At 38.0% G+C, this 21,027-nt stretch overlaps 1 protein-coding gene across 1 annotated transcript in view; it reads right to left on the bottom strand.

The window, feature by feature from the left end:
- OSBPL1A (oxysterol binding protein like 1A) overlaps nucleotides 1-21,027 on the bottom strand; it is a gene marked incomplete in the record, with an annotated part of 2,690,541 nt that overhangs the window by 832,085 nt on the left and 1,837,429 nt on the right. Inside the window, 1 exon segment of the mRNA XM_044065352.1 lies at nucleotides 10,828-10,987. Within this exon segment, the coding sequence (XP_043921287.1) occupies nucleotides 10,828-10,987 (160 nt within the window).

Below are 21,027 nucleotides of genomic sequence, written 5' to 3'. Positions count from 1 at the left end.
TAATACCATTTTTTACCCCTTTTGTTATATGAGGTTATTTTACACAACTTTTTTATACATGGTTTCACTACATAACTATTTATATATATATATTTTTTAAACACACTATTTATTCATTCAATATTTATTCAACATTCATATTATATATATATATATATATATATATATATTCACAACCTTTTGTATATATTTTTTACATTTTATACCATCTTTTTATACCATCTTGTCATCTTACACCATTACATTGTTTTTTACATATTAACCATTTATTTGATATTATTCTGTATATTACCTTGGTTTTAATATAATTATTATTGATTCTTATGGGATATATGTTAAATTATTACAACTATGTGCATACATATTTTTGATAGTAATTCATTTACATTACAGATTAGGTATACAAGTATGTAATTTATATAATTGTTTTAAGATATACATACATATACATATAAATTCATCTACATGAACATCTATTTATCTATACATATATATGCAACACATATACATACAACAGTTACATTATTCATATTTATATTTACTTGTATCTATATTTATTTTTACTAGTATAAGATGCACACATATTCAAAATTGTATTACAACATGTGTATATACTATGTTACATTTATGCCATTGTTTTATTTATTTATTTAACCACAAATTTTTACATTTTTATATACTTGCATATCAAATACTTGGCATTGTGAAATGTGGATGGCACTTTAAGAACATTGCTCCTTTCTTCTTTTTTCCTTTTTTCTTTTTACCATATTTAACACACAAGAATATAGTAGATAAGAGTGTTTTTTCAAACTTTCAATTTACCACGTTATACCCTTAAGGGCTTCAGAGATCCAACAGTTTATCAATTTTAACTGTGATTAATGTAATTGTGATTAATTCAATTGTGATTAATTATTTTATTAGTGTGCATATAAAAGTAGCGCCTTTTTCTTGTTTAACTGATTCTGAAGAGGTCTCCAGGGTGGAGACGAAAGCGCTCAATCCTTACTGTTTGTATTCAATGTGGATTTATTAAACATTTTTGTGTTACACTGCCGTGGAGTCGGATGTTTGCTTTTCCACCATCGGATTTCCTGTTGGATCTGCTTGCTGGTTTTTGTATTTGTGGTCTTTTGGCTTGTTTTTTGACAATTTTTAAATACTACTCCAACTGGCTTAAAAAAAGTTAATACAGCAACATGTTTTGCATCAACATGCATTTTCTTAACAATAAGAAGTATGAAACCCTCAATTCTGGCACTGCTGACTGACTGGAATTCTCAGATATTTACCAGAAAATCAAAAATTTTACAATGCACAGGGCAAAACATGTGAGTCAGCATCAGGGATGTTCTGCTAAATCAAAAACAGTTGAGAAGAAGGATAAAAAAGTTATGTTCTTACCATAAGTTCCATTTGTGTTATTGATTTTCATTCATTCATGACGGATGGGTTTTGGTTCCATCCTCAGAACTGACTCGGCCAATATAACAAGCTCGCGCCAACCAAAAACTCTCGAGCTAAGGTTCCTATAGTGTTCCTCTCCTCATCTCCTTGGATCGAGTTTGCCTGTAAGGATAAGAAAGCAGAGGCTTTCTCTGAGCCCTACCATGTAACCAGGACCAAATCTGAACCTCCAGGAGTCTTTCGGAGGGGGTAGGTGGGTGGGATGTCATAAATGAATGAAGATCAACAACTCAGACGGAACATTATGGTAAGAACATAACTTCTTTATCTGATGATGTTAATCTTCATTCATTCATGACGGATCGGACAGAGTCCCTAGCTACTTTACGTCCTAGGAGGCCCTATGGAAGGATATTCCTGAGCACCACTGAGCCAAAAGATGCTCTCCCCCTGCAGACTATATCCAGTTTGTAATGAGTGATGAAGGTATGAGGTGTAGCCCAAGTAGCTGCTGCGTAAATATTATCCATAGCAGCTCTTGAATGAAAGGCTATTGAAGTGGCTGCTGACCTGGTGGAATGAGCCTCGACTTTAGTTGATAAACTCATTTGATTCTATTGCTAGACAAAGGTGATGCAGTCTCTCAACCATTTTGCCAAAGTGACTTTAGAAACTGACTTACCTAATTTAGGCCCTGAAAAAGACAAGAACAATTGGTCTGATTTTTCTGAATAATTTAGCCCTATGTAAAAATGCAACTGTCTATGTACATCCAACACATGCAAATAATATTCTCCTTGGTTAGAAAATTTTGGGAAGAAAACTGGCAGGTCAATGGGTTGATTAATATTTATCTCAGAAACAACCTTGCGTAGAAAGGACAGGTTAGTCCGAAGAGATGGTCTCCCTTTGTGGAAAACTATGTAAGGACGTTTTACACACAAGGCCTGTAATTCTGATCTTCTTCTCACTGAGGTAATGGCTACCAAGAATAAAACGTTCCAAGGCAAGACTTTTATATTGCAAGTATCAGCAGGCTCAAAGGGATGACGAGTCAAAATTTGTAAGACCAGTGTCAAATTCCAAGGTTCAATGGGCTCTTTGAAGGGTGGTTTTACATGCATAACTCCTTTCAAAAAAGTTTTACAGAGATGGTGGGATATTAAAGAGGAATCTTGGAAACTGTTATGGAAGTTTGAGATAGCTGCTAAATGAACCTGAATCATAGAAGCTGATGCTCCTGAATGGAGTAAGATTGACAAATACTCCAGTACAGAATTGAGTGGAGCTGAAAAGGGGTCTAGTCCTTTTTCCTGAGACAAAAAACAAATCTGTTCCATTTACTATAATAAATTTTGCTGGTGGATGATTTATGGGAAGCCAGAAGTATTTTCCAAACAGGGGATGATAGATTATTTTGCCTGGCAATTACTGGAAGTGGAGGTACCAAGCTGTCAGCTTGAGGCTTGATAGGTTTGGGTGGATCAACCCCTGTGAGTATGACAATAGTCCGGGAGTTGGATCTACAACCCAGGGGTGGTGAACCAAGTGAGGCCAAAAGAAAGGAAACCAGACTTGTTGGGGCCAATAGGGGGCAATGAGGATAAATTTGCTTCTCAACCGAAGAGCTTTCTTTAGAAACTGTAGTGTTAGAGGAAAAGGGGGAAAGGCATAAAGTAGTCCTGGGGGCCAATCGTGTATTAGAGCATCCCTCTGGGACTCCCCCTGAGGGGGAATCAGAGCAAAGTAGCTGCTGCATTTGTAGCTGGTGGAGGATGCGAACAGATTGGAGCAAGGCTGCCCCCAGTGATGGAAAATCTCTGTCGCTACTACTGGGTTGAGGGACCACTCGTGAGGCAGGAGAATACTTCTGCTCAGTTTGTCCGTAATCAATTTTTAATTCCTGGGAATGTGCACTGCTACCAGAAAGTGGTTGGAGGCTATCGCCCATTGCCAAATTCTCATGGCTTCCCGACACAGTGAGTAGGATCTGGTTCCCCCCATTTGTTGATATACCAGACGACCGACATGTTGTCTGACTGGATAGCAATTGTCTCCAATAGGAGGGCAGACTGGAATGCTTGCAATGCTAGAATTACCACGCTCAGTTCTAGGACATTGATGTGCAAATTGGCTTCCGCAGGGGATCAAGTGCCTTGGACTTTCTTTCTCTGAAAATGCCCCCACCCCTCCCCATCAGGGATGTGTCCATGGTCACAATGGACATGGGTTGAGAGGGTGAGAAGTGGCGACTCCATAACTCCATTTTTGGCTTCATCCACCAATTCAGAACTTGCTTACAACAGTTCATTATGCAGATTGGGCGAGACAAAGGATGAGCTAATATGGACCACTGTGATGCTAGGAGCCACTATAGCAATCTCATATGTAGTCTTGCAAGAGGAACTATAGTAATGGTCGCTGCTATTGAACCTAGCAGTTGAAGGACTGAACGAGCTGGGACTTTATCCTGACAGAGCATCACTACGAGTTGAGATCTTAGTCTCTGAAGCCTGTGAAGTGGTAGAGCGACTAGGCAAGACCTTGTGTCGAATGTTGCTCCTATGAATTCTAGGCTTTGAGTAGGAATTAGTTTTGACTTCTCTTCGTTTATAGAAATCCCTAGGGATCTTGATAGCTGTAGAGTGTAGTGCAAGGCGAGAAGCAGTAGATGATTGGTGGGAGTGGTAAGGTGTCAATTGTCTAGCTATAGAAATGCTCAGAATTCTTGCAGTCTTAAGCGAGCTGTTACCACTGCCATGCATTTGGTGAACACTCTGGGGGCTGTGGAGAGACCAAAAAGCGGTGCTCAAAATTGGTAGTGATTGGCTCCTAGCCAGAAGCGGAGATATTTCCTGGAGCATTTGTCCATTTTTATATGGTAATATGCATCCTGGAGCTCTAGCGAGCACATCCAGTCATCTTTCTCCAGAAACAGAAGGATAGACTGAACTGTGACCATCCGGAATTTGGTCTGAGGAAATTGTTTAGGATGCTGAGGTCCAATATTGGCCTCCAGTCCCCTGTCTTTTTTGGCACTAAAAACAACCTTGAGTAAAATACGGATTCTATCTGGTCTGGTGGGACTGTTTGGATGACACTTTTTCAGAGCAGTTTTCATATTTCTTGTGCTGCTACATCCCTCTGGGTGGAATGTTGGGGATTCACCTTTGTGGCCTATGGTGAAGATTAAAGGGGATGTGATAACCTCTGGTAATTATCGTCTGCACCCAAGAATCTGTCGTTATTGAGTTCCAGGCTAATTGGTGTAGAGAGAGAGGCAAGCAATCAGACCGTTCTTCAGTAGCACTGGCAGGGCTGTCCAGAAAAAGAATCTCTGGACTCCTGGTTATACAGACCCCCCTGGCTCTGGAGGGGGGGGGGTGACTTCCTGCTGAGTTCCCCCCTCTGCCCCCAGGGGAGGGGGACTCACCACGTGTCATAAGGCCCATTGGGATTTCTTGAATCACATCTTTCTGCTTCTCTGATTCCTACAGTAGGATCATTTGGGGAGTGAAAAAATGTATGCCCACAGCAGATAGGGTCTTGTTGTCCATCTCACACCTGGCTAATGTATCTTTAACTTTTGGACTGAAAAGAGAGGAAGTGGCAATGGGACGGTTGATGAAGGAAGACTTGAAAGGGTCTGCAAAGTCGCACAAGGGCATCCAGGTGTGACGTCTCATGACAACACCTGCACCCACTGCTCCGGACGCCCCTTCATTTGTATGTGAAACCAACCGCATGGACTAGTTAGATATGGATTCCAGCATGGACAGCTGTGAGGCAACTTTGTCACGTACCTCATCAGACACAGCTCCTGCCAAAGTTCCTGAGAGTTCCATGATGAGGACTCCCTGGAGACAGGTAAAATGTGCCAGGTACTTCAACCACCATATGGTAAAGGTCAATGAAGCATAAACTCTCTTCCTTAGACTGTCCATCGTCCGAGATTCCTTGTTAGGAGAATGGAGAGTAGAACTCAGCTCTGCAAGTTCTTTCCTAGTGGACGCTGCCACCAGCACCACAGAGTCTACTGCCAAGCCTTTGGACCAATAGGGAAAATCCTCTGGAGCGGAGAGTATTTTTGTCCGGTCTCTGGGAGATTGGCTCAATGGTGTCAGGGGCCTTCCAAGCACGATGAGCTGGGATAACTCATCTTCAGGTGGGGTTCACCCAGGAAGTAGAGGGACAAGCATGGAAAGCTTGCAAGAATACAGATTCCTTAGAAGAAGGGTTGGTGGGCTTCCAGTCAGCCCTCTGTTTCAAAATCTCTAGTATGTCTCTGAATGAGACACCCTCAGGGCACAACCATGGGGACCCTTCCCACTCATTGAAATCCGCATATTTGGTGAATCAACGTGCTTCCTCTTGTACAATCTCTTACGAGGTGGCTCTTCAGGTGGGGTGTCCGAAGTGGACTCCTAAGAGAAGGTGCCCTGCAGTAGGGTATGTTGTTGCTCCCATGCCTGATGTCCCAATGTAGTGGACTGTGTCAGGTGCAAATCAGAAGACATGCATATCAGTCATTTCGGCGCCGAAGGGGCCATCTGTGAACCTGCTTAGGCGATTGACCTCTCCATAAACTGGAAGGAAGACAACCCGAAATGGGATGGGAGCCCGGAACCGAGAAAGGCAACCTCAGAACCGGGGTCACACCACGCTCCGAAGAGCCTGCCTTGAGGGAAGGAGCCGCGAGAAGAACCATAGACAGTGCCGCAGAAAAAAATCAGTGCCGTACTAAGGGTCATGGTGCTGACAGACCAGTCATGGTCTCAAGAGTGGGTCAGCTCCAGTTGAGCTGTGGACTACAGGCTAGGCTCCAAAACCATAGTAAGATCTGCCAGTGGAACCAAAGAAGTGGGTACCGGGACAGGTGTCGGCATCGAGGGCTCCAAAACCTGTGAGGAGGTTGAAGGAGGAATATATACTGGAGTCTGTGGAGAAAAATCCTTGGCTCCGAGTGAGAGGGAGGTTTTCAATGGAGTTGAGATGCCTCTGGCTGAAGAGCTGATCCACAAGTCTCACTACAACGAGCTCTAAAAAGCTCCTGGTGGAACAGGTTGACATCCCTGATGGAGATTCAGGCCAATCAAGGAATGGACTTAACTGTTGTCCAACAAAAGGGTCAACTGATTGAGAATATCTAGTCCCGGCTAGTGTCTGGACCATGGTCAAAAGACTAGAAGGTTGTGACGAGAGGGGCAAGTGACTGGTTTAATGGAAAGACTGTTTTTGGTGGCAAAAGGGTCTAGTACCGTGGAAGTAGTAGTCATTGTCAGTTCCGTGGTTAAGGACAGCACCGTGGATGGAGTTTTAGACTCCAATGCCGAAACAGGTGTTGAAGTAATTTTTTGCAATTTTTGGTTTTGGTTCCGTATGAAACTGGGCCTTAGTGGTTTTCAATTCTTGAGGATGAGGAGATGATGGTACAGACTGGCTCCTATTTTTCGACTCTTTTTTTAGGAGGGGTTGAGACCTCTGCCTCAGATAAAACCTCTGAGAAAGGGTATTTTAAAAGACCCTTTAGAATTAATTTGTTCTTGCACTCAGCTACGTGCAGGCATTAAAGAGCTCGCACGGAGGTTGAACCTTTAAGTGTGGTACTCCCAGGCAACAGACATAGAAGAGATGGCCATCAGAGTTTGGTATCTTCCTGCCACATTTATCACACTGTTTGAAACCAGTAGTGCCAAAGGATAGGGGAAAGGGAGGTGCCTGTACCAACGATGGTACTAAGACATGCCAGTGAGGTTAAGGGGAAGGAAAATTTCACTCTCACAAAAGAAAAGTATTACAAAGTATAAACAACTAAGACTAAAGGAGTTCTAAGCGATTAGAAAGGTAAAAGATCAACATTTCATGAAAAAATGAAACACTTAGCTTAAGCTGGCCTGATGCATCTTGAAACTCTACGTGGCAAATGAGATCTGAGGAGAGGGGAACTAAGGGTAACCTTAGTTTGACAGTTTTTGCCTGGCGCGAGCCTGTTATATCGGCCGAGTCGATTCCAAGGACGGAACCAAAAACCCATCCGTCACGAATGAATGAAGATTAACAACATCAGATAAAGTGTAAGTCCACTTACTGCATTAACAGCTTAATGTTTTCTTTTGCTTGGTTTTAACTAATAAACACTCATTGTTTAACCATCAATCCTAAAGTTCAGAAGCCTTGAAGTGGTTGCTGAATGTGGTCAAAAAAATTACCTTGTAAAAAGATAGACAAATGTTGGCAAATGTGTTATTTACTGAGAAAGTAGGAGGTACTAGAAGGGCACCACAAGAGTCAGAAGTGCAAATGATCATCTTCAATTTCTACAGAAGTGACACCACTGCATAGAGATTAGAAGGAATTATGTGTAAGTATGTAAGCAACAGCAAGATCAGCAACACATAACATATGCAGGAAAGTGTGGAAAGGCAAGCTTTAAACTTTCTGGGAGGGGAAATGCATTCTAGACTAAATATAATGCAAAATACTATACCCTGCAAAGAAAATTGAAGCAACCTCATATGGGGAGGGTGGTGGGGATGATGTACTTTCCAGAACAAAACTGGAACTACAAATAAGTAACAATTTTACATAAATACAACTACGGCATGGACACCATAAAAAAGGGTCAGGATTCTGGCGTGCCCCACATGCAGGCAACATCAGTAAGCATGGACAACTGGTGGGATTCTAGTAGGCCCCATCTGCACTGATGGTGCAAGTATCAGTAAGGCATGTGTAGTAACACAGGATTCCTAACTCCAGCAAGCAGGAACTGCAGAGCCTGCAAGCCATCCATGGGATGTGAATAAGAAACATCCAGGTATCAGTACACTAGCCCATTCCCCATCACATGGCTCTCTGCTACTGTGGGAAAGAATAGACTGAAAGTTTGAGGGGGGAACAAATGGGCTGTAGGGCTCAACCCCCACCTCTCCCGAGCAGGTAGGCACTTTATGTTACTTTACCACTGACTTTTAGCATCTTTGACTTAAAAGGACTGATGTGTATTTGTGTATTTTATGTATGTGTATATATATATATATATATATATATATATATATATATATATATATACACACACACAATTTTTTTGGGGGGGGGGTAGTGGAGAAGGTAAGGGGAGAGATTAATGTTACACAACACAGAAAAATCCATAAACTTCACTTCAGCAGGATCTTCTCACACTGTTTGTGGCAAACAATCATTTCATGCCATCTATTTACCAAAACTCTCTTGCTAATCTAATGCCTTTTTAGATTATGATTCTACAGCACAGACCCCAAGGGTGTCATAACACCTTAACCTACCCTGAATCTAAGCTATGGTGGTACTATATAGCAATATCCATACTGCCAGACTAGACTAGTCATCATCTTCCACTCAGACACCGTGCCCCAAGCTATGTCTTCTTTCACTACTTCCTCCTTTATTCCCTCCATTTGGAAAGGCCCTCTACTTTCTTATACAAGGCTTCTACCCATTTCTCCGTTTTCTCTCCCTCTGTATCTCGTTAATCTCTGATTAGTTGGCTGCTGCATATTTTTGATCCTCCAAATGAAGGATCTCTCAAAAAAGCATCTGCTGAACATCCTGCAGAGTCTAGGTTCACTCTCCTCAGCTCTTCTACTCTGGTGACCAGACAGTTGATTACAGCAAATGTCCTTGAAATAAAATTATTCAGTGTGCATTATTCTTCATTTTCCTGTTCTTCTTATTCCTCCTCACTCTTACTACTTTAGCTGTATCCTTTATATCTCTTTTCAATCATATACCTTTACGAAATCTGATACTTCATAGTGCACTCTGCTTTAACACGTGAATTGTACTTTCTTGTCAATTCCTGTTAATGGGTGTTACCTTCTGCCCTCTTGTTAAGCATACAGACAGAATATATTCTCTTTATCAACAAGCTTTCATTGCTGTATTTCCCTATGATGGTTCATTTGATGTCTTCTAGGTAATATATTAATAGACTGCTGTATAGCAATATATGGAAATAAGCTAGTTTTAGCTCAGCATGTTTTTAGTACAGTTTTCTTCTGAAGTCAGTCCTGACAAGCCAATAAAGTAAAGAACATTTTTGAAGCAGGTGTGTTTGTAGGGGAGAAGTGGCCTCAGAGAGGCGTGTACAAGGATTTGGAACATGTGTGGCTTGCTGCCAAAAGCAGTGCAGAGCCAAACTGCATGAATCAGCATGCAAGAGCTCAAATGAGGCAAAGAAATCATAACTGCTTTGATTAGAATGCTTACACCTCTGATGGAACTGCTCCAACTGCAGATGAACACCTACTGAGAAATTTTATAAAGCCTCATTCCTGTTATTACTGCTGTCTCAGTATGGAAATAACTCAATACTATTGCATACCAAGGTAACATATCAAAGAAAAATAACATTCTGAAAAATAAATGCAAATTTACTTTTTTTAGACCTTACACCATTTAAAACATTCCCAGTACTTCAATGAATTAAGTGGTTAGAAAAAGTTCAAAATATGACACAGTGAAGAAATGCACAATATGGGCAACTGAAAATTATGCTCCTATCAAGTCTTTTTCACCAATGAGCCCTTTGAAAGAGATATTTAAAAAATGCAATGGCAAAACAAATGTTCAGACACTACTGGTTATTAGACTCTCTTCATCACACCTTAAACTAATTAATGATTCATGTGGCCTACATAAGCCTACATTTACAGGCAGTTCACCCCCGTGAGTGCCTGCTACCACAGCTCTAAATAATTCAAACAGCACCTGACTTGTGAAATACGAAGGCACCCTACTTGCATGCAATGTCTGAAAAAAAAAACAAATAGAAGTAAATCATTTTAGTAGCTACTCAACAGCACAATGTATGCGATATGTTTTAATGTTAGAAAAAAGTGCAACAAATTGTTTATCATATCTATATTTTAAGAGAACATTTAAGCTTCCTACGTCTCTGTGACACCAGAGAAGAGTACTATTAATTACACTTCATTAAAATTCAGGACTAAATATCTCTTACCGAGCAAAGTAAAAAAACACATCCGTGTTCTTTATAATATAAGTAACATGCAAACAGCTTCATTAATTCAAGTTTTCTAATTTATAGCTTTCGAAAATAATTTTGTGCTTCTCTTTGGTTGCAGACTGCCAACAAGAAGCAAGCAAATCAAACATTTGTAAAAATTTTGTTGGAAGGAGTGCAACATACATTACAAAGCACTTGCAACAAAGTTTCACAAGCATCATTTAAAAAAGTGTGCAGCATTTCTAATAATGCCTGGATTAAAAGGCAGGAGGAATTAATAAACATTACTGTTAATCCAAATGTTTTAATACATTTAATTTCTAGGACCAAGTTAGGGACTACTTCCATGCAAATCTATTGCTGCTATAATGTATTCCAATGAGAAGAATTTACTTTTAAGGCATCTATACCTGTACTTTCGTAAACCATTAGGCTGGGGTTCTGTACCATCATGATTCCCATAACCTGACATGACGGATGTTGTTGTATTGCTACAGATCCTTGTTTCTTCGTCAAACGAATGACTTGTAACAGTTTCAAATCCACTCATAGAATGTTCCGAGTCAGAGTCTGCAATGGCAAAGGAACATGTCAATGAACTAAGCTTCAGACCTTAGATCAGCATCTGACACCTTTCCACTTGCTGCTGAACTCTGAAACCTGAGTCAGGCACATTTCTTGAATATGGCTCCACCTGGCAGCTACAATACCCATGCGTCTGAGCTACAAGTAAACATTTTGCCACCACAATGCATACCCTCCAAATAAAGACACAGCATCAAGCTTCATGTAGCATGCAATGGAAGAACACAATTCTATACCCTCCACCTCACCCCGCAAATACTGTTGTCACTATACCTACTTATTTAGCAAAAAAAGCTGGCAACGTTATCACTCCAAAGAAGGGGGATGTGCTTAGAAATGTGTGGTTTTCTATCTGTCTGGTACACAGTAATCCAACCTACATTCTGAAATCAAGATTCCTCTTACACAGACATCCTTAATGGTGCATCCATTATCTAGTGAACTCAACTCTGGTAGTGTCAAAAAAGGTGAGCCAAAGTACAAGAAAGCAGGTAAATTCAAAGTAAAGGTAACTCACTATGGATCTGGAATATAGAGAAACAGACCATCCTTTTTTCCAACATCATTTAAATTTTTAACACATTTAATGAATTATCACTTAAAAACACATTTATTCAAAAAAAAATATTACCATGTTTCTTACAAACATGATATGTGTGTGTGTGTGTGTGTGTGTGTGTGTGTGTGTGTGTGTGTGTGTGTGTGTGTGTGTGTGTATATATATATATATATATATATATATATATATATATAAATAATCAGTTTTTTTGTATAACGTTTATCAATCCAAGTATATATAAATTGCTCAATTACTGCCTTCCCTTAATTCTCACTCCTTCTTCAAATTATTAATGAATTGTTCCCCAGTTTCCATTTTTTATGCAATTTGCTCCTTCTCATTTCTAAAGATACCACTTTTGGTTCTTTTATCTCTGTTACAATATTTAATACTTCAAATAACTTGGTTAAGTCTATGATTTCTATTTTCTAGTAATTGCTTTTGGCAGTCACCAGATGTAAACTTAGTGAGGACTTATTATGACTAGACAATTCAGATCTTGTACCCCAACTCAAAAAATAATTTCCTTAGTTACATCCATTTTCTTACCCAATATTTCTGAAAGAGTAACCCATAGGGCATTTTTGAAGTCTGCCACCTTCATTGCACCCCCAAAACATATGTTCCTAGTTATCTCTTTCTTCTCCATCACACTTCCAACATTGGCAATTTATCTGAGGAAAAATTCTGTGGAGTATGCTTGGGGTATAAAAATACCTATGCAAATACTTCCAAGCAAAACATACTTGGGAGCTATATATTATGAAAAAATCCTGCACAACGTGAATTTATTTGTTAGAAGTGGGCTTGAAATAAAACAGAAGAAACTGATGAGGGATAGGAATGATTAAGGAGAAAATAAAGTTTATGCCCACTTCAAACCAAACAAAAGGGAGAACTACATTAGGAGGCAAAAGTTAAACACTGATAATCCCCATATGGCTGTTAGTAATCAACATAGAGAGAGAGAGACACGGAGATGGTTAGTGACAATGGAAACAATGAGCGTTTTTTAGAACAACAACCTCTGAGACATTCAGACCGGATAAGGGAGAGAAATCAAGCCCAAATACAGCAGGACAATTACGAGGGAAGGGGGGAGAGGACAGACATTTTATTCGAACCGGAGGTGGCAACAGGGACAGAACCGATTTCACTAAGTAACTTTATGGACATTAAAAAAGTAGTATTGTATGAATATGGTTTACAAAATGATCAAAAAATAGATGGTCAGGTTTGATGACAACAGTTTTGTACTTAATGGAAGTGCTTCTTTTGATGAGAATGATGAGTCAAATATTGTGTGTTTTAATAGTGATGTTGATATTGAGAACCAGAATTTTGTTGACGACACTGTACATTTAAGAACAAACAATAATCTTGAATTTCAAAATCAAGGTTTCAATAGTGAGCTTAACTGTAATTCAATTAGAGATGGTAGTTTTTGTATCTACAATTTTACTACACTACAACTGTCAGGTGATTATAGTGAATTATTTAAAAAAGGTTTTTCGTTTGTGTCAAGTTTTAACTATGAGATTGGAAAGATGCTGATTAACCTGAAACTTTATACTAGACAGTTGAATCTAAAAATATTTTTTTCTAATAACACTAGCCCACTGTCTAACAATAGGTTTTTATTGAAAAGAACAAGTACTTTTATTCCCCCCAATAACCCTATGGTATGTGTTTTTGAACAACTTTGTGAGTCTCAGATACGTAGACGTCTAAAAACAAAACAGGTTTTTAATGATAATTTGACAGTAGCTGAATGATTTTGTTTAAAGGAATTAATTTCCACCAACACATACCAGGTAATGAAACCTGATAAAGGTGGGGGGGGGGTTATAATGACTAATACTGACTATTTTGTTAGAATGGGTGATGTGTTAAGTGATACGACAACTTATACTAGGGTTTCAAAATTTGAGGTTTATAGAGCCTACACAAAGATTGATTGGCAACTTCATGATCTACTGATGGAGGGATTGATCGACAAGACTGAGTATGATTATCTCATGGTTGAGGTACCTACTATTACCTCCATCTTTGGGATCCCAAAAATTCACAAGCGTATGAATGATCCACCCTTTCATCCGATAGTTTCTGCAAAGGGTTCGAAGACAGAAGCTTTGGCATCTTTTGTGGATTTCCACTGTAAAAACATACTAAAACAACTACCCCATGTTTTAAGGGATTCTTGGCATTGTCTAGATGTTATTAAAGAAACTTTAATGGTCGAGCAATATTTAATGGTAACTATAGATGTCCTCAATTTATTCTCTACTATTCCACACCAAGAAGGTTTGACTATGTTTGACAATTGTCTTATGAAGTATGGTAGGATGCACACATTTAGACGCAAACTGATGGTGGAATTGATGGAAATGGTGTTGCTAAACAATTTCATTATGTTTGAAGGGGAGCTCTTTAAACAGAGCACTGGAGTGGCTATAGGGGTTAGATGTGCCCCCATTTATGCCAACTTAGTGTTAGCCGAATGGGAAACACAAATGGTATTCAATTCCTAGTATAAGTCCAAAATTGCCCTATATTTGCATTTTTTGGATGACATTTTGTTTTTTTGGAAAGGGTCAGTGGATGAGGTCCAGGATTTTGTTGATTATATTGAATCAACAACCTCGTTTTTGAAGTTTATGAGTAAAATTCATGCAGAAAAATGTGAATATTTGGACATTTTATTATACAAGGAAAATGGCACATTGCAGTCCAATATTCACTGGAAAAAGACTTTTTCTAATTCCTTTTTACATTTTGGTAGTTGCCATCCATATTTTCAAAAGAGAAATATTATGAAAGGGCAGATGGTAAGGCTTTCGAGATTAGTCAGTGAAGATCAAAACTACAATTTAGAAATTATAAAACTGATTGATATGTTCATAGAAAGAGGATATCCCCGTGATATTTTATTGAAAATAAGTAAGGAAATCAAGGGGAAAAGAAACACTGTGTTTAAGCCCATTTTAAAGGGAGGTCTCCCTACGGATAGTAGGAACGCCACTAATGACACTGAATTAAATAAAGCAAGGGCCATGATACTTCCCTATAATGATATGGCTGTTAAGGTTAAGCTCATTATGAAAGAGACATGGTTCAGTATTTTTACAACTGAACTAAAAGACATTACAGGTAAAGAACCTGATTTTATATTTAGCAGGGGTAAGAGCTACAGGAAATGGATGTAGACTTGACCACATATAAGAGATCTAGGATGAGTAAATGTGGCTTGTGTAGCATATGCAAATATATTAATGATGGACCTTATGTTATGGTACAAAACTATGGAAGAACTATTAGATGTCCAGGTTATTGTGACTGTAACACTACAATGGTCATATACACTGCTACCTGCCTAAGTTGTTCTACATTTTATGTTAGCAAAACCATCAGGAAGTTAAGGTCTAGATTACTTGAACATGTCAGGGACATAAGAAATAAAAAAACTGTCAGTGCACTCTATTCACATAGTTTGAAATGCAGAGATTTTAAAAAGTTTTTATTTTTTGTTATTGATCGTGTCCCCCACAATGAGAAAGGAGGTGATGATAAGACCTTATTGGAGGTAAAAGAGTGCCTGTGGCAGCTTAGACTGGATGCATCAAAGCCACCTGGCATAAATGAACAATTTCCATTTCCAGTATCTTAAAATACAAATCACATTTTATTTGACTTTTTAATTGTAAAGGAATATTTATATTTTACATATTTGGCATATTCATATAATTTTATACCACCAAAAGTCAAATAGACCACCAAAAGTTTAGAGAGCTTAGAAACAATACAAAGAAAGCTATTCTTACAGACAAAAAGAACTATTACTTTCAACTTCAAAAAACTACCAAAAAGGAACCCAAAAAATTCTGGTCCAGCATCAACAGTCTGTTGACCCCTGGGCAAATTATTACACCCAACCCTCAGGATTCTGACCCTGATAATCCCACACTAACAGCCAATAACTTTAATTCCTTCTTCACCAATTCTATACAAATTCTAGCCAACCAACTATCTCCTGATACTTCTCAACTACCTCCAAATACCTTAATAAATACCATTCCTCCCCTTCAACTACAACCTGTATCTACCTCCTATATACAATCTCTTATCCAAATACTTAAACCTACCACCCCTTCACCGATAAGCTTCCTGCTGAATTCCTACAACTAGCAGCAAAAGCCATTGCTTACCCTGTCTCTATCTTAATAAACAGATCAATAAAAGAAAGTAATGTCCCAGCAATCTGGAAAGTATCACATATCATTCCCCTCCATAAAGGAGGCAAATCTTACGACTTCTCCAACTATCGTCCCATAGCACTTCTATCCCCCTTAGCTAAAATCATGGAAAAATGCATACATAAACAACTACTCAACCATCTCCTCAATAATAGCCTTCTGGCAGACACTCAACATGGTTTCAGACCCGCTCACAGTACTACCACAGCTCTTCTCTCCTTCACCAACACAATAAACCTAAACCGTAATAACAATAATCTTACATCTTCTCTCTTCATAGACCTATCAAAAGCCTTTGATATGGTAAATCATACACTTCTTCTACACACACTAAAATCTATTGCCCTGGAGCCCTCTTCCCTAACCTGGTTTTCTTCCTATCTTGACAATCGTCAGCAAGCCGTACTCTGGAAAAATTCTCTCTCTGCTCTCCTCCCTATCTCGTTAGGAGTTCCACAAGGGTCTATCCTAGGCCCACTTTTATTTTCCATCTTTATTAATGACCTTCAATCATCTATTCCTAATACTACCTGCATACAATATGCAGATGATTCCACTATAATTTGCACTGTCTCTTCTCAAACAGAACTCCAGTTTCAAACACAATCAGCCTTCTCAACTGTTGAACAGTGGTTCTCCAATCGCTGTCTACTCCTTAACCCCAAAAAAACTAAATTATTACTCTTCTCACCTACCCGTAAATCGACTTTGTTAAACTTCTGTATTACTGCATCTGATAACACCATTATTTCTCCTGACTCCTCAACTAAACTTCTTGGTGTTACTATTGATAATTATCTTAACTTTGATTGTCACATCAACAACACAATAAAAGCCCTTAACAAAAAGATTGGATCCCTATACAGAATAAAATCCTTCCTCACACCTGAAACTAAGATAACCCTAGCCCAAACACATCTTATTTCTACCCTTTTGTATGCATCTCCTATTTACACTAATCTATCTAAAAGCAACCTTAAGAAACTCACTACATCTTACCACAATATTGCCCGCTTTGCCACCACATCACAATTCAGAGCTCACCACTGTCTAAACCTACAACAACTACACTGGCTGGAATTCCCTAATAAACTTATTTTTCAACAACTCTTAATTGCACACAAAATTCTATACCAACCTTCTAAAACACCAGCTCTTTCCAAACTCTTGACTCCCTATATCAACCTGAAACAACTACGTTCCTCTGACAAATTACTTGTTAATATTACCAAAACTATGAACTCTGCAGGCAACTGCCTTTTTTCTAACTCAGTAGGTAAAGTATGGAATAATCTTCCATCTGATCTGTCCTCTTTGCATACTCTCCCACTCTTTAAAAAACAACTTTTAATACATCTTAACAAATTCTGGCTTTGCTCTTGTACCAACCCAGACTAGCCTGTTGGCATCCTTAACTCTATCATAAACTTTTCTTATCCACTTGGATTTTATCTTCTTCTTCAACTGATATATTACCCCTATTTATTGTAAATATTACATATCAAAAAAAAAAAAAAAAAAAATGATCTCATACCTTATTATATTGTTTTGCTAGGATTGTTCTGAATTAATTAAAATCTATAATATTTGTATGTTCATTTTTCCTTTGTATAATCACACTTGTACTATGTCTTCTTATGTATTTCCAATATTGTATCTAACCTGAGGAGCTTTTCTCCCCGGGCCTCCACTGAAAATGGACATTAATCCAGCTGGACTAGCCCGGTCAACAAATGTAAAATAAAATAAAATAATAAAAATATGGTATTTCTTTTTATAGTAAATTTATATACAGCTTTCATTATCAAGGTACAATTTTTAAGAACTTTACATAATTAACTGAATGTTTTTTGTGATTGGTGCATTTGACTAAGGGGTGGAGTTTTAAAAGAATATAAATGGAGGGAATTACTTTAATTATTTTACACTCTGATGATGCCCAACAATATTAATGGGTGAAAGCGCTTAGTGTTTTTTATCTTATTTTATGTGTACTTGGTTTCAATAAAGCATTTCAACACTCGTGGCGCTGGTCAGTTTTGGATTGCCAGCTATATATACATCCTCCGATTGCTCCCTTGTGAGTTGCTTATCCAATCTTTTCTTCCTAATCTTTTCTAACCATCTCTGATTGATTCCTATAGTTATTATTGCAATATTTACATGCCATACTAATTATCCCTTTTTCAACTGTAGCTTCTGTTCTAGAGTCAACTAAAAACTCTACCACAACAGGTCTTTCACTTACAATTCCTCTATCCTTTTATATTTGCTCACACTCTGATATCAATCCCTGACAGGGAAGGCAGTCTCTATCCTTGTAGTCCAATGTCTTCTTGGCCTTCTCCTATTCTATTACATTTCCCTCTCCAGCTTCTCTTGGTTCCTTTGCCATTTTTTTCAAATAAATTCCAGCACCTTCTTGCCTATTCTCTCTACACCTAATTTTAGTCATCCTTATCAGCAAATCCTCCTTTTTTCATTCTTCTGCTGGTTTAGTTCTCAGAATACTTTGTTACTTTATGATACTTCATAATACTCTGTATGGCTGCTATTCACCTTAAGGACATGCAGCCAAAAAATCACAGACTCTCCTTTTTTTTTTTTTTTTTTTTTAAATTTCTCCCATTTCATCATCATCTCTTTTCACTTTGAATTACAGCTTTCTGTTTTGTGTTATGTATATGAGGCTCAACTGTGTAGCTCTAAAATAGCCCTTCAAACCAGGTAATTCTAAGCCACCTTGTTCTGTTGGAAAGATCAACTTAGCCCGCTTGACTCTTGTCATCTTCTCCTCCCAAATAAATTCCTTCAACTTTATTATTGTCCACAACTTCTGCTATGATTGATTGATTGATTGATAAAATCCAGACCTGTATACAAACTAAAGGGACTAAAAACATTTTACTGCTTGTATCTTGCTATCCATATCTATAAATCACAACTTCCTGTTGCTCAGTAACTTATTACCTTTTGTTTAGTCTCTTCCCACATATCCTTAGATTCCATAAAATAATCCATTTTTAATCCATACTCCTAAATACATCATAATTTATTGTGTCCCTGTAATTAGCTCATAGACATAGCCTTTGTTTTATCTTCATTAATCTTACATCCCCAAAAGACCTGCACTTGTCTAAGATGCTCCACAACACTCAGATAGCCTTTTCCAGTTTTATCATGTACAAAATAATACTGGCTGCAAATAAAGCCAACTTTTCTTGATTACCATACCAATTATATCCTTGAATTTCTGAGTCTATTATATTCTTTGCCAATAGCTCTAAATATAAAGCAAATAAAAAAGAAAGGGACACCCCTGCCTGGTTCTTCTCTTCAGACAGAAAGTGTCAGAAAGGAACCCCTCACATTTTTTTTTCCTCCAATCCCTCACATATCCTCCAAATCAACCTTAGTATTGTATTAGAGAATGCAAATGCTTCCACTGCCCTATTCATAAAATCCCAGCTTACTCCATAGAATGCTTTCTCTGCATCAAGCCCCACTAATAGCAGTATTTTCTTACATTCTGCATCCCCCTGGATCTTCAATGTTCTATTAATGTTGTCAAATGTTTTTGTTCACTCCAGAAAACCACACTGATCCATATCTATCCTTCATGTCAACACCTGTGCCATTTTTTAGTTATTATAGGCATAAACAGTTTATAATCATGGTTTAAAACTGAAATGGGTCTATATGAAACTGGATTGGATGGTATTACAGCCACCATAGCTTTCTTCCAGAATGCTGGTGCTTCCCTCCTTTTAAAAGACTGTTAAATAAAACCTTTCAGATCTTTATCACTTTCTTCCCTCCAAGCTTCCAAACTTCCATAGGAATACTATCTATTCCTGGAAACTTTCCTGCAGACTGATTGTAAGTCACCATTTTATCTCATCTCCTCCTATTTTAAAAGTTAATATTGAGCCTCATCTGCTTGTAACATTGGCATACTTAAGTCTTCCATAAATATTTGCATTTGTGTTACTTCTTGATTTCCACATTTCCCTGCTTTATATAACATTTCATAAAGTTTCTGAAATAACTCTAATAACCCTACAGGATCTCTGGTTATTTTTCTTGTTATAGGCCCCCTAAGTTTGGCAGCAATCTTTTGCTGTGCTTAAAGTTTTTGAGCTCTGGAGTTATTATTAATCAATCTTTCTAAACTCATGCATATTATCCAAATTTTTTTTTATGTTCTCTTTAGCACTCTGCAGTTGTGCCCCTTCTTGTTGGGAAGGACTCCACTTATTCTGCAATACTTTAACATTTGACAACCCCTCTAAATAATTCCTGTTACTTATTAACCATATCTCTTTTTCTTTTATTTTCCCTATTTTTAAACTCTACTTTCATTTTATCCCACTGACTAACTATAACTTCTGAAGAAACAGCTATCATCCTAACAACTCTCACACAATTTCCACTACTCACTCCTTAAATTCCTCTCTTTTTAACAGGTAGGTGGGGCAGTTCCAATGTCTCATTTTTACTTCATTACCCTACATTTTTATTTTAATTATTATTGGCTCATGATCTGAAACAGTTATTAGATGTGTGACAAAGCTCTCCATTAAATGCACATGTTCCCATGAAATGAAATTTCTGTGTAGTCTAGCCTAGTTATTGCATCTTGGGGAATAATATGTAAATTCTTTCAAGAGTTGCTACTACTGAATTCTCATCTTCCACACACAATATTTTCATATATTTAGAAATCTACCCAATTTTGTTATATTTACCCTTCTAGGTCCTCCAGATACATTCTCATTGTTGCAAATCAAATTCCAGTCCTCACCTCTTCTCTGTTGAAAGCAGATTATTTCTCTCAAAACTTTCTTATGCTGCATAACAGCTGTTTTAGGAGAATATAAATACATGCCAGCATAATCTTCCTCCCTTTCCAGTAGTCCCTTACTTCCACAATTCTACCATTATCTTTTCCCCCCTCTCCTGTCACTACTGTAACTCATCTAGCAATTAGAACAAGTACTCCCCTTTTATTTTGCCCCTCATACTCTGTTGAAAATCCCTCCTTAAATCCTTTCTTTATCAAATTCACATGCTCACTTTTTCCAAACATGTCTCTTGTAGCATTGCTTTTTGCACTTTGCATATCCCAATATAATTCAATATTCTTTCCTTTTTGTTTACACCTGTGAGGCCATTAACATTCCAAAACATTATAGGTAGTATAGCCATTATAA

The sequence above is a fragment of the Protopterus annectens genome, chromosome 3.part0 (genome assembly GCF_019279795.1).
Source record: "Protopterus annectens isolate FY-2018-M chromosome 3.part0, PAN1.0, whole genome shotgun sequence".
Classification (NCBI taxonomy): Eukaryota; Metazoa; Chordata; order Ceratodontiformes; family Protopteridae; genus Protopterus; species Protopterus annectens.
This window is presented reverse-complemented; position numbering and strand designations above follow the sequence as displayed.